The 13,403-nt window shown below is 50.4% G+C and overlaps 4 protein-coding genes across 4 annotated transcripts; 1 reads left to right on the top strand and 3 right to left on the bottom strand.

Moving 5' to 3' along the window:
* Positions 1–105: 105 nt before the first annotated feature.
* On the top strand, positions 106–3,618 carry Z518_04888 (uncharacterized protein; the record flags this gene model as incomplete). The annotated part of the gene is made up of 1 exon (XM_013418594.1): positions 106–3,618. The coding sequence occupies one exon, from the start codon at positions 106–108 to the stop codon at positions 3,616–3,618; it is 3,513 nt and encodes a 1,170-aa protein (XP_013274048.1).
* A 1,873-nt stretch (positions 3,619–5,491) lies between these two features.
* Positions 5,492–6,139, bottom strand: Z518_04887 (uncharacterized protein; the record flags this gene model as incomplete). Its single annotated transcript, XM_013418593.1, has 1 exon — positions 5,492–6,139. The coding sequence occupies one exon, from the start codon at positions 6,137–6,139 to the stop codon at positions 5,492–5,494; it is 648 nt and encodes a 215-aa protein (XP_013274047.1).
* Positions 6,140–6,792: 653 nt separating this feature from the next.
* Positions 6,793–8,331, bottom strand: Z518_04886 (uncharacterized protein; the record flags this gene model as incomplete). Its single annotated transcript, XM_013418592.1, has 1 exon — positions 6,793–8,331. One exon carries the CDS (start codon positions 8,329–8,331, stop codon positions 6,793–6,795), a length of 1,539 nt encoding a protein of 512 aa, XP_013274046.1.
* A 3,187-nt stretch (positions 8,332–11,518) lies between these two features.
* Z518_04885 (uncharacterized protein) lies at positions 11,519–12,823 on the bottom strand (the record flags this gene model as incomplete). The annotated part of the gene is made up of 1 exon (XM_013418591.1): positions 11,519–12,823. The coding sequence occupies one exon, from the start codon at positions 12,821–12,823 to the stop codon at positions 11,519–11,521; it is 1,305 nt and encodes a 434-aa protein (XP_013274045.1).
* Positions 12,824–13,403: the final 580 nt, after the last annotated feature.

Raw genomic sequence — 13,403 nt, 5'->3', positions numbered from 1 at the left:
GTCCTGTCGCCACCTTTCTCCCCCAGATCGATGGTATGCCCTAGTACGGCCGAACCAGACTGTTGAAGAGAGGGGCCCATGACAACATAATTCCTGAATACGGCGATGGAAGACGCCCACTCACACGCCAGTACAATCCATACCCGCTCGCGCTCGATTCCTACCCCAGCCTTGCGCGATCCTCATCCGATACAAACAACTCCCAAATCGGCTCCTCATCCTCGTCAGCAGCGATTGTTACCGACTCGTCATGCAAGGCTCTCCGCACAAAGACTATCTGTTCATGGCATCACAGTACCGTTTCCTCATCTGATTCGGTCAGCCGAGAGCGACGGGTCCCGATTTAACAAGTGCGAAGATGATGGCAACAATTACCACGAGACTACACTTCTAAGTAGCCCTTCGCCGAGAACTTCAATATTGAACGAGATTACAAATTCAGCTGGCTATAGTGGGCGCAGATTACGGAAGCGGGCTCCCATACCTGTCTTTCAGGATTCGCCAGACAAGCAGCTTCCTGAAATCATAGGTACGAAGTCTCCGTCAGTGTACCACGACGCATCAAGCAACATAGAGCCACCTTCCATCAGTTCGACTCAAGATCGCTCACCGAGTATGGGCGGCCTGAGAGAAGTTTCTGTCAACGTTCAGCGTCCATCGCCTGACAAAGAGCCTCCATATTACCGCTCAACGCGAGCGTCTTCGCGCCGTAAATCGTCTTCAGTCAGACCGCGGTTCAATTCAGAAGAGGACATCGAACACGTCGAGAATGAGTTGCAAATGGTCAAGGACGCCATGTATTCTCCAACCACCAACATATCATGGAAGGAAAAGTTGAAAAAAGTGAAGGATGAAAACGACCGATTGAGGGAAGAAATGGAGACTCTGAGGGCATCTTTCGAATCCGAACTCCGTCAGACAATCGAACGCTATACAGAAGCTGAATTGAAGCTGAAAAGGAGGATTAAAGACCTGGAAGACGAAGTCGAGCACAAACAAAGCGCGATTCGAGATCTGGAGGATGTTCGCGAAGAGAAAAGACTCGATCAAAACACCCTGGAAGTATTGAGGTCCAGGATTGACAAGCTCGAAGAGGACAAGACAAGCTTGGAAGTTACCAATCGAGGCATGATGAAGCGTAATGAGGTCTTGACCCAGCTCCTGGCTTTGTCGCCCACGAAATTGCAGCAAAAGATGGAACTTCCTACACCGAGACGGAGGAATGCGCGTCCGATGTCTCTGATCATTCCTCGAATTCCTTCCTCTCCCGGAGGCCAAACACCCTTGAGCAGACCGCAGTCGGTCCTCGCATCACCTGCAAATCGCGGTTCAGATTATTTCCCGGCAAATCCTGCATCGTCGTCGTCGTCGTCGTCGTCATCGTCATCATCACTTTTGGTGTCAAGTCCAGGTGTTCGTGCAACCGGTTCTCCGCCAGTTACAGATGAAATTCATTCAGTTGATTCTGGGACTAAAGGGTCATGTTCGCAAATTTCTAATCGGGGAGGGTTTGGATGCTCTACACTGACGTCTCATGCTTCGAACAACCCAGAAATGCCTACAACGGGACGCTCTGAGCTTGAAGGTAGACCACAATCTCCAGTGAAGCAACCTTCGAAACGAAGACCTCGAAAATTCATATCAAGCTCAACCCAGTTGAAGCCTCTTCTTTTGCCTACGTTCACTGCCGACAATGGTAACCTACCTTCGACATCACCAATTACATCACCTGATCGCCCACTCCCAACTACTTCTTATGCGCCACAATGGGAACCTTCTCCCATGTCATGCAAAACAAACGGAACTTTTCATGGAACCCCTCCGCTGAGTCCTGACCTTGTCACTGGCCAACCGGGCCCTTCATTTCAGAGCCTTGATGAAGTCTTTGCTAAGGATGAAAAACCATTTCGACCAGGAGCCATTCCAACGTCCATAGATGAGCTTCTTCATCCAAGACAAAGTACACAATACCAGACGCCACTTCAGCCTAAGCACCTGGGACTGAATCTCGAAGTTTCAGGTCTTGGGAAACCCCAACCTCGTGCTCATGTTGACTCTGGGTTTATGAAGACAATACCGAGTGAAGGTGGATTCTTGTTCGGTCAATATCGTGATCAAATGGATCGAGGCGAGGACCATTATACGCGGAAACCACTGGGGATGAGCTCAATCTTCCATGATCCGCAACTCTCGCCTGAATGCGATGAATCTCCGATTGGTGATATCAATGATAATGTCGAAGTCCCACGCCCGTTGTTTTCGAGATATTCTGAACCCCGAAGTGGAGCGGCTCGGCCATTGTCTCATTTTCATTATGATTCGTCTCCCCTGAACCCTCGAAAACGGCGAAAGGGAAGCTCTGTACACGAGTTAGGACTGCCGGATACTGAGGCCGTTAACCGTGGAGCATCTGAAACACCATTGCCTCCGCCTGGGTCTCGTCAAGTGCTGATGCCAAGCTCGGTCATAAACCGTACAGCCAAACCCATCCCGAATCTGCCATACCCTGGATTCGCCAGAAAACAAGGTCCTACGAGAGCCCGGAGTTCATTGGAGATATTTCAACATTGGAACATAGGCTCAAGACCTCTTGCCGCGATTACGATTCAGACAGTTTATGCGACCTTATCGAGATACACGTCTTACATACAAAGTTTCAAGCGAGACCCTCTCGCCTTGGCTCGACGAGTGATGGCAAATGCCTGGCGATCAAATTGGACCATGTTTGGAAAGTTGAGTTGGTGGGTGCTTGGCCTTTTCATTGGGTATCGACGTCCCAACCAGGATGGTCGCACGTGGGATTGGGATATTTATGACGGCGAAACCATCGCCGATCGGTGTTGTACGACGCGTGTCAGTGATCCCCCAGTGGGTGATAATTCAAACACGACGGCCCAAGAATCTTCAGAGGCGGCCAGTGAACACGATAAGAAATCAAATGCGCAAGCGTCCACCACGTCAAAGTCTCTCCCGAGTGAACCTAGGGTTGGTTGGGGGAGATCACTCTTTCTTTGGGGCAAGTTCAGTGTTGCTATTATGCTTGCTGTCGGTGGAGCCGTTGTTAAAGGGCCGGCCGAGATGTTACGGGAAACTGGAGAGTGTAGAAGATCTCGAAACAATACGGCCGTCGAGCCTCAAGTCGACGGTAGCAGTGATCATTCCTGTCAAGTCCGAGACCGCGGTTGGTCCACCGAACACGTTGATAGCAGAAACGATGCATGCGGCGATGCTGACGACTTGAGGTCGCACAATACAACGGCGACAGAGACGATTCGCCAGGTTCGAAGCTTCAGCTCTCCAACGCCATCAACGAGACGCCATCAGTTTGGGACTGCTATCACAAGCCAGTGTCAGCATAAACGAGATGAGCATAGGCGAGGTTCTGGGCCGGAGAGTCCCAAGGATCCGACTGGCGCTGTTTCCCTAGAACCTGAATATTCCGGTTCCGTCAGTGATGACACGCTGAAACCGACAAGGAGCGAGCGTAAGGGACTCGACTCTATATTCCAGGAGTCTTGTGGCGAATACTGCGAGCCTGATATCTCTGCAGCTTCGGTTACTTCATCCCACGTTGAAGATGATGACAATAGGTATGCGGACAATTCAGAGCACGGCTAGCACTGAATATAATCCCGCGCCGACTTCTCTATTCATTGTGTTGTCTGAACCTGTTTGGCAGGGCTGTGATGAGGAAAGGGGGGAAAGAGGGAGGGACGAATGCTTGCACGATTAATGAGTTAATGAATTATAGCATTGCACTGTATTATGCTTGCATATTGTATGATGGCGTGAGAGATGCGGCATGTCGGAGGAGAATTGGGTGGGAGAGCAACGAGGTCGTGAAGTGGAGAATGATGATATGATGATGATGAACGTTGCATAGCATTGCGTGGATGAGCTTGAACGATATGAGAGGTGTATTCGGTATGAATAGAAAAGAGTCGAGATTCAGTTGAATACTGATGGGAGCTGGGGAGTTGTAGTGAGGCGCTGGGCTATGAGATTAGGAACCGTAATGATGACGAAACTTGCATACGACAGTGTTTTTCCTTTCGTTTCTTTCTTTGAAGTCATTGTTTGTGTCTCCAGTGCCGCGACTCTATATGGACAAATCCGTGCCTTTGGGTGCATGTTGGTCTGAGTTCAGGGGGAATACGGCCTTGTCCTATTGTATCGACTTTCCCTTTCCACTTTTTTAATTCGTTCATCTGTCTGGCATCACACCGTTCGTCCCAGTCCCTTGACTCTGATGGCTTAATATGTCAGGCAATTCAATGCGTTACACTTCAGCACAAAGATGTTGGCAATTGACTTTATGCCTCAGCGTTGTTCGATATCCTGTAAGCTTACCTAGGTATCTTGCGTCTCGTTGAATTTGATTGCAGTTTCCGTATCGTCATCCAAGTGAAGCACCATGGACTTTGGCTTGGATCAAATGCTCCAACTCCATGCAGACTTGTTAGGTCGGCTTTTCTTTTGAGCGTAGCGTTGATGTGGTATGAAGAATGCCCCTGACTCGACTGGGAACTTCAATTATTCATTGTTTGCTCTTGCTCCTCGGTTCGCTGAATGAAGAATCAACGCATGGGCTCGAAATCGGTCGTCTCGAGCTCCAGTCTGAGTCCTGCATAGGAAGATGAGGAGCCAGGCCGGCTCTTTTGCTAAGCACCAAACAGCCTTGGCCTGATACAGTTCTCACCAGAGTGTGGACGCTGCGATGGTTTCAACACCGACGAAAGACTCCCTCATTCAGACATTGCTCTCGCATGCGATGGCAAGAAAGGAATCATTGACCACCACGCAGCCTTAATTATGGAGAGGGGGGGATTCAAAAAGACCCAACATCGGAGAATCGAACAAACACCAACAATGGACACCTGGCCTGACACTATTTGTCTCAGACATATCTTCCTACGCACCTGCCAAGGCCCCCCAAGCCCAGTGTCTCTGACAGACAAAGATTTAGGAAATTCTATTGTATTTCCGAAAGTGCGGTCATTGGAACGCTGTGGATGCCAGTGAAAGGCTTCGATGAGGATAATGCCAGACAGCGGTATGCGGAAAGCGGCGACTCTTCCATACTCTGCAAATGCGAAAACTTGGATGGTCATAGTAGATTCATCGAGAGGTAGTCTCTCGAACAGGAAAAAAGACTAGAAGATATGGAGAGGTTCCTCAAGTCTGTTTGCTGAGGGCTGAAGGGAGCGTTGCTTCTTCGATGGACGAAGATAACGCATTGTTCGATTGTATTGACATTCTCCGTTAGAGAACCTTAAATACCTTGGCGGATCGGCAGATAATTCCGGGCTTTTGCTCGGTAACGATATGCTGAATTTTGCAGACGAAGCTGGATCGATTTATGATTGGCCGCCGTAAACCGTCGTACGAAGTTTACCAGTCTCTGGCGGTGGAGGAACGTTCTTCCCCCCGGCCCCCTTGGGTGGACAACGGGTGGTTAATAAACATCGGAGCGCTTTTCTCAGTGTCTGGCTCAATCCTTGTCGTTTTCATTTTCACCCTTCAATTTGCCTTCGGCTCGTAGCTTCCTCCTCTCACCAACATCCCAATTGTGTACTCTGGCAATAGCGACCTCAAGCGTAGTTATTTGGATCCTCAGAAATTCCAAGTCTTCCTCCGCGGCGGCTAAGCTCCCTTTGGCTTTATCCAATTTTCCCTGTAAAAGTTCCTCTGCTTCATCGAGGGGATATGCAACCATGACATTGGCTCCGAGCCAGAGGTAGACCTCACCGATTTCCGCAGGCTTGATTGTTGCTTTTGCGTAGAGCGTGTCTTGCAGACTAAATGTGGTTTCGATGTCGTCGGGAGTGGTTTTCTTGCCCTCCAATTTGTCGTCAAGCTCATCTTCATCTGCGCCCTTCTCTTTCCTCTCCGCAATGATCTTTCTTCTCTTCTTGATGAACCTGACGACCTCTAGCGTTCGTTTCATCTCGGGCAATTTCTCTTTCAAGCCAACTGCTCTGCGCTCTACATTCCGCTGCATGAAGGTATATTTCGAGATCATCTCTTGAAATCTTTGCAGTGTTGATTCCACTTCGTCGATCGACTTGACGTAATCTGTGACATTCGACATGAACGGGAAGGTGGGAATACCCCGAGGATTCGTGGTTGTAATATCCATCGAGTGAGATGTTGTAAGAAGAGGATGGAGCCTATCAAGTGGTTGGGTGTGCGGGGCTTGTCGATTGAAAAGATGGAGGGTTTGGACGTGTGATTAAATCGCAAAGTCCCGAATAGAAATGTTGTGTGGCAAAGACAACACGAGAGAGGCAAGTCTCAAAGAACTTTGATGTTAGCCGGAATTTCTATAAATCCGATGCGAGATTGATTAGTGGGAAAAATCTTTGCGGCGAAACGGCCACGCGCTTACGAAGTAATTTTTGGGGTCCGCAGAAGAGCTCATTCGAGCACCGGTTTGAACTTCTCGCATTTATCAACTTGTAACATTCAAGATGGAAGCTCGTCAGGTGATGCCTGTAGAAACGATGCTTTTTTAACCATACATATGGCCCTTTTTTGAACTTTTTCTTTTGTGCTCGTGGGAGCTTTCCGTCCGACACCGGTATTTCAGAGGCTACAGGGGCTCAAAACTAACACATTCTGCACTCTTATCGTTTCCATGTCGCTTCATTAAACAATTGCCGCGCCATTTCCCTAACGCACATTCGCGGTATCAGTAGCCGCGACCACACGCCTTGGGAACCCCCCCAAAAAAAATTTCATTAGCGATCATTGTCTGGTACAATGTTGTACATCATGGCATTCAACTTCACATCAGATTGTTTGCTCTTTGGCTTTTGCCTGCGAGTCATATTCCTGTCGTCTTCTCCTCATCTCATCTGCATCAAATGCTGGGATCTCTTGAATGATTTGTTCATCGTTGCGATTTGTGGGACGGTGGCTGCCGTCATCAGGACTCGTATTTGACCGGATCCTTCTAATACTGCGCTTAATACTCAAGCCGCGGTCTTTCGCGGGTGTTGGTGGTGGTCGTTCCGAGTTATCCATCATCACTATCTCAGTGGACGGCGCCGATGCAGTTCTCGGTCGTGGTTCGTAGTTGACGTTATTTCGACTTTTCATTTTTCGTAACTCGCGAGCAATTCGCTCCAAAGTTGATCCAGAAGTTTTCTGTGTCACTGCGATATCGTCATCCTTGGGGGGTGGTAACGGCTTCTCTGGTAGCTGCTTGTCCCTCGACACCTGACGACTATGATTGCGGCTTCCAGTGCTGAAGCTGCTACTTGTGCTCGGTCTTGTTGCATGGCTCTGACCAGAGTTGCGGTTGGACGAGCCAGCTGAACCGAAGGAGATGGCCGAGTCAACTTTGCTTCGCCCATCCTCGTCATATTCTGCGGAGCTGAAAGAGGCGGCAATCGGAGAACTGTCACGTCCGGTGATCTCATAACACTCATCAATGACACTGTTTGCCATGCAGACATAGTCATCGAGTGTCTCTCGGAGTCCTGTCCATCCTGTAGCATCCTCTGGCCTCTTGCCCTGATCCATGAGCTTGGAGAGAACTGAAGGCCCATGTCGTTCGACAGCCGTGATATACTTGAAAAACCCTTTACCCTGATCAGCGAGGACTTTTGGCGTCAATTGGGCCGTGGGTTGGATAGTGATGGGTGGATAGAGGGTGCTGAGCATGGCTAAACAGTTGGCCTTGTTGAATGGCGTCAACGAGAGCTCGTTGATCATCGTCCAGCGTCTCAGACCCAAGTAAACTTGCGTATACAGGGCCTCGATCTTGCGCTCTTTGTCCTCGATATCCATGACCCACCGCAACACACCAGGATACTTGCGGGCTAATTTGTCTCGATGGCTGATATCATCTCTTTCGATGCCCAGCTTGTCCAGCGCCGCCACCACCTCCCGTCTCCGTCGAACTTCCAGGTCCTTGAGGTAATCCATCGCGGTCAAAGCCTGTGGGAAATCGACTTGTTCCAGTTCAGGAGGGAAACATCGTCGAACGAAGCTGGTTATGAAGCTGGGAGGTAATGACATTGGCTGGGAGGGTAGTTGTGAAATATGTGTCATGAGGTTTGCCCGCAACTGGGCAGCTGCTGTGACAGTAGCCATACTTTGTTCGTCCACCGCATCGTGGGTTTTGCGGGGAAAGGCATTTCCAATGACGGTGGGTGATGTTGGCAGACTCGGACATTGTTGATTTTGGGTTGCGGCATTGAGAGCGTACATAGTTCGCAAGGGAATCTCGTAAGTGCCTGGGTAGGCCAACAAATGCTCGAGAACCCATGAATAGGCGGCACCCTGAGAACCAGGATCTCCCTCGGGAGAAGACATGGCTTCCATTCAGGGACTTCAAGCACGTGGATTTGAGTTTTTGATGTTCGCGTCGGACCGATGTTGAAAAATGTCGAGGTCGAGGGAAGAGGTGTCGAAAGATCAGATCTTGAGGGTCCTCCTCTTTGACCGAGTCACCAGGAAGCTGGTTGCACGGAATACGCGTCCAATTGTTTAGAGCGTTGGGGAATTTGTCAACAACACAGCAGTGGTGAAACCTGTGAGGGCTCGTACGTCAACGCGAAAGCTGGACAATTTGTGAACCGTGCGTTGACGACAAGGCCTGATAATGATGGATGAGTTGTGTTCGTGTGCGAGCGAGAGGAATTCCGAATGTGAAAGAGGGACGGGATGTGGTGTTGGGGGAAGGGAATATCCCAGACGAGAAGAGAAAGAGAGCTGGAGGAAATGCTGCAGCAGTTTGTATCCTGCGGCGTTGTAGGAGTATGTCTCGGAAGATGGAGAGGTAGTTATGTGAGAGATCGAGCAGTGAAGGACCAGAGGTATTCGGTACGGGTAAAGAACTTGCATGGATGTACCAGAGACTAGCAACAGTCTAAAGGGAAATGCCAGATGCGGTAGGAATGAAAGATGGGGAGCAACGGGCTTGGAAGGATCCGTGACCAGAAAAAGGCCAGGATAGAATTGAATGACTCGACTGCAAAACCGTTCGACAGGGGAGTTTAGTAACTGTGACGGGATTTTGTATGGGGATAATACCACAGTATACAGAATACGCGACAAGTAGCTAGTGGTACTATCTACATGCCTAATTACATGGAGAATTTTGGTACCTGGTATCATTGGTAACAGGCATGGAATCCTGCCCACTGGTTAGTTCGTTACTCCATCGTGACAAGTTCCTATCATAGTACTCATTAGTTTCGCTACGGATACCCTTCCGTAGTCGGATCTCTTCCACCATTTCCACCGTGACCACGACCCACCGGCCCAAATAACAATGACAAACTGCGTATGATTCGGTAACACAGTAGGTGAATATTTGGATGGGATACATACGGATTCCAATCGACATCATCGAGTCTGGGCCCCTCCTCTCATTTCCACAGCCCTCTGGTTTCTCGGTCTGCCGTTGTTCAACTTTCAATTCGTGGTCATATCTTCTGATCTGGACCGATGTGTCCTCCTCCCAGTCCCTCGTACAGATTCAATCAGTCCTCATCGACGACTTATCGTTCCTGCGCCTGACTAGCCCGCTATTACCGGATATGCCCCACTATCCCACGACAAGCAGCCCTAGAGCCAGGGGCCCCTTAGCGGCAGAAGTTGATCCTGGTCCCAAGTCGCCAGGCGGCAGCCACTCCACATATCCCGTCGTGTTGCGTGGCTGGGTTGGCCGCAGATTTTGGCAACGCTACACCCGACTACCTTGCCTTAGCCCCTCTTCTGTCCACTCGGCTTCCTCAAACCTTCCCCTTGTCTCTCTCATCCCAGCCAAACGGCATCACACTAGCTTGAGCTCGGGTCAAAATTGTCCGGTGGGCTCATCACAAAACCCAGAACGACATGTGAAGCAACCCGTCAGGAGTGTCATCACTTCTATCACTTCCATTACTTCCCCGAATACAGCCAGGGTAGGACGGATTGAGATGTTTGCAAAAGATAAAAAGTCAAGGCCCAAAGTTCAGTACCACGGTTGTTCTGTACAAGCGAGAATCGGTGCCCTGGTGGCACAACTCCGTGATCTCGAACCTTTTTCCTTGCCACCTCCCTTTGCGGGGGGCAGTGATTGTTCACTTGCACTGCCTTCAAGGCACACAACAGAGATCTTCAAGCTTTTACGAGGCGGCTTGGAAGGGGCTGAGAAGGCTGAAAGTCTCGATGCGTCCCGGACGTCCCCCTAAGCTGTCCCTCGCCTGCTGTTGCAAGCTTGTTTGATTATTTGACGGGAGTCCTGCACTTAGCAACCCAAGGTGGACGTCCAGTGAGAACTAAGTCACGCCAAGTCCTGGGATCGGAAACTCTACCATGTTCAACGCTTGCCAGGGAAAATTTCCCGTTCCCACCCCGAGCCATACCACATATGGTGTCGCTTTCTTCGACGCTCTGGTCCCAATTGCCATGAACCCGAATTGGGAAGAGCACGAGCAAATATGCAGGGGAACGGGCAAATCGCAACGGTGCGCGTAACATTTTCGCCGGCACCCCGACTGTCGCGGATGCGGACGTCAAGTTGGTGTCCTCGGCGTACCTCGCTTGTTGGAAACAATTGTCACTGGCAGCCTGGGGCTGCTTCTGATACTCAAAGCTAACTCTCGGGAGCCCGAACCCTTCCATAACTCACAGTTCAGTCCTAAGCAGCATCTGCGACCAACCTGTGACTACGGCTCTTGAATTTTCCGGCCGAGTGAGGGTTCGACGGTAGCCCAAATTTTGTGACCTGGACTCTGATTGGGTACGTTTTTTTGCTTCCGTGGGCTGGCGCCCAAGCAAGTGACTCCAGCACTCGGCACTACCGAGGGGCAGCCTCCAAAGTTCCTCTGAAATTAGGCGGTCCATCCACCGAGACGCGGCAAGAAAATCGGGGGAAGGGAGACTCCCGTGTTATGAGGGGTTATGACTCTTGAATGGCAAACGGGACGTCCCTTGCTTATGCCCCCCCCCCAACCCCATGAGTTGCACAACGACGGAATTTTGCATATCATAATCGATCTCCAGTTTCACATCTGGATGGTGAGATCTGCAATGTCGTGAAGGGTCCCATCCTTGGGCATGGCTCCAAAGGAAAACACTGATGTCGCCGACCGGGGGCCATCTGCGAACTAACGGAGAAGGAATGGGGACACGCCATCCTTGCCGGTGATCATAAAGTCATGACTGGCGGGCGACATCATACTTATTCAGCGTCCCGGCTATGGAACAAGTCGGGCCACACTATTCTCTGAATCGAATGCTAGACTCGACCAAGCCTTTACTAGCTGCCTCAGTTTCCTAGCTGCCTGCCTGAATAGGATTCTCAAACAGGACCATCTGCACTTTTCGGGGGGGGGGGGGGAAACATGGGCATGGAGATGATCACTTCCGGACCAACTTCTTCGGCGTCTTGGTTATTCATGCTAGTCTATGCTGACCACCGGAAGCCACTATGATGTTTTGAAACTTCTATCAAACCGCCTGAGCCGCAATCTTGTACCGAATCCCAAGCCCCTGGCACCTGTTGGTACAAAGACATGGATCAAGTTGTGCCGGCATCGTCGTTGGAACTTTCACCACCATTGCCAGAATCCTCCACGTCGCTCAATGCCCACTCGCCCAAGAATCCTTCCTCTCGGACAGGGCTTATCAAATCAACACCGTTCTTCTCCGCCCACTCCACAATTTTAGATCGCTGAACGATCATGGTCGCCAGTTCCCCTGCGTCTGGTTCACCATGGGCACCGGTTCCGTTGGCTTCGGTGGATGTGTTCTTCTTGCGTTTGGGCACCATCACTTTACAAATGCCCATCTCACTAAGGGCAGCAGCGACATCTTCCCCTAACATCCCCGTTCGATCTCCAATTTCCTTGACTGTCATTTCTTCCTTTCTAGGGTTGACAGTCTTTTTCCTCGCATTTGGAAAAACTCTCTTTGCATCCGCATCTGCCGTCTGCCCCATCATAAACCGAGCAATACGCTCCGACCAGAATCTGAGGTAGCTTTTGCGGCCCATTGCACTAAGAGGCTTTTCCGGGCCACCAATCACTCCTCCTTCCCATTCCCATCCACTGAGCTTGTAGGAGACTGCCATGAGCAATTGACCCAACTGCCGGTGCTGGAAAGGAGGAAAGATTAAGATACATGCCAGGTTGTTCGAGTCCCAAGACAAATTTTCTTTGGAGAAGAATCCAAGCACCTGGGCACGGGGTAAAAGATCATCTTCAAAGACCGATGAGCTTCGTTTTCGCCCCCGTCCTTTGGGGGCTGGGGACGGTGGAAGGGAGGGTATATGCGTCAAGGCATAATATTTGAAACCACCAGTATCAAAGAAGACGCTTTTCTGCTCTAGAAAGAGTTTTCCGAAAAGTGAAAGGTTCTGGCAGTAGAGCTTTTCCCTCTCGCCGTCAATCTCCCATACCGCATAACCATCCCATTCGTAGACTTTGAACGCAGATTCAGGCACGGGCTGAGTCTCGAGCCCTTGCTCGCGCAAGCCTCGGTGATGCTGCAAGTGCTGCACATAGTCACGCTCATCTGGGGTATAGCGAAAGCAACTTGGACAAACATAGAGGCGACGACAGAGTGGCTCTTCCTTATCTTTGACGAGACTATGAGCGTGCCCGTTTCTCAGGTCGGCTGCGGATCCGACATGCTTGTAGGCGTGTTGAGCATTTGGACCGAGAATAATACTGTCCGGGTAGGGCGAATAGTACCAGGCATCAAAAAGCAGGTTACCCAGGACCACCTGGTTGATGTTTCGGTTCAAAATCCTGAGAGAAGCCCTCCGGGACCGATGCGGGGATCCTTCCTGGAGGACTGATATGCCCTCGACCGCGGACGGCATTGTCAAGCGACCACCATCCCGCAACAGGGGCAATCAGCCATCTCTAGGATTGAAGGGTCATCCTCAGCCTTTGATGGAAGAACGAGAATGCAGTTCGTGTAATTCGAAATATTGGCTCGTGAGCAGCGCTCCAATTTGATGGATGTTGAAGTCTTCAGGCGCGTGTGACGCCCGAACAACCGCGCCAAGAGAAACGCAACTCTTTTGGGAGAAGCGTGATGCCGCCCTATGCTCATCCTATCGCTTGATGGTCCTCTGATAATCATCACGAAGCGCTCTTTCCTACCCCCAGGATTTTAAGAGCCTCATCATTCTTCCTCGTTCTTTCTCAGATCCGTTGAACGTCAACTTAGTGGGCTATGAGATCCGTCATTGGTCTCCGAAACCTTGAGAAGCTTGGAAGCCCCTACCGATTCCCCGTCAAGCCGATGTGTTAGATATCAAAGTATGCGGGTGCAGTTTGAGTGGAAGTTGGTCTCGCAGCTCGATGCTCCTGACTATGTCCTTCCTAGATCTATACTCCGCATCATTCGGTTCAATATGGCACATAGCATAGTTCGGACATGAACCTGAATGTCCA

The sequence above is a fragment of the Rhinocladiella mackenziei genome (assembly GCF_000835555.1).
Source record: "Rhinocladiella mackenziei CBS 650.93 unplaced genomic scaffold supercont1.3, whole genome shotgun sequence".
In the NCBI taxonomy this organism is placed as follows: Eukaryota; Fungi; Ascomycota; class Eurotiomycetes; order Chaetothyriales; family Herpotrichiellaceae; genus Rhinocladiella; species Rhinocladiella mackenziei.
Note: the sequence above shows the minus strand (reverse complement) of the source record. Positions and strands in the feature narration are given on the sequence as shown.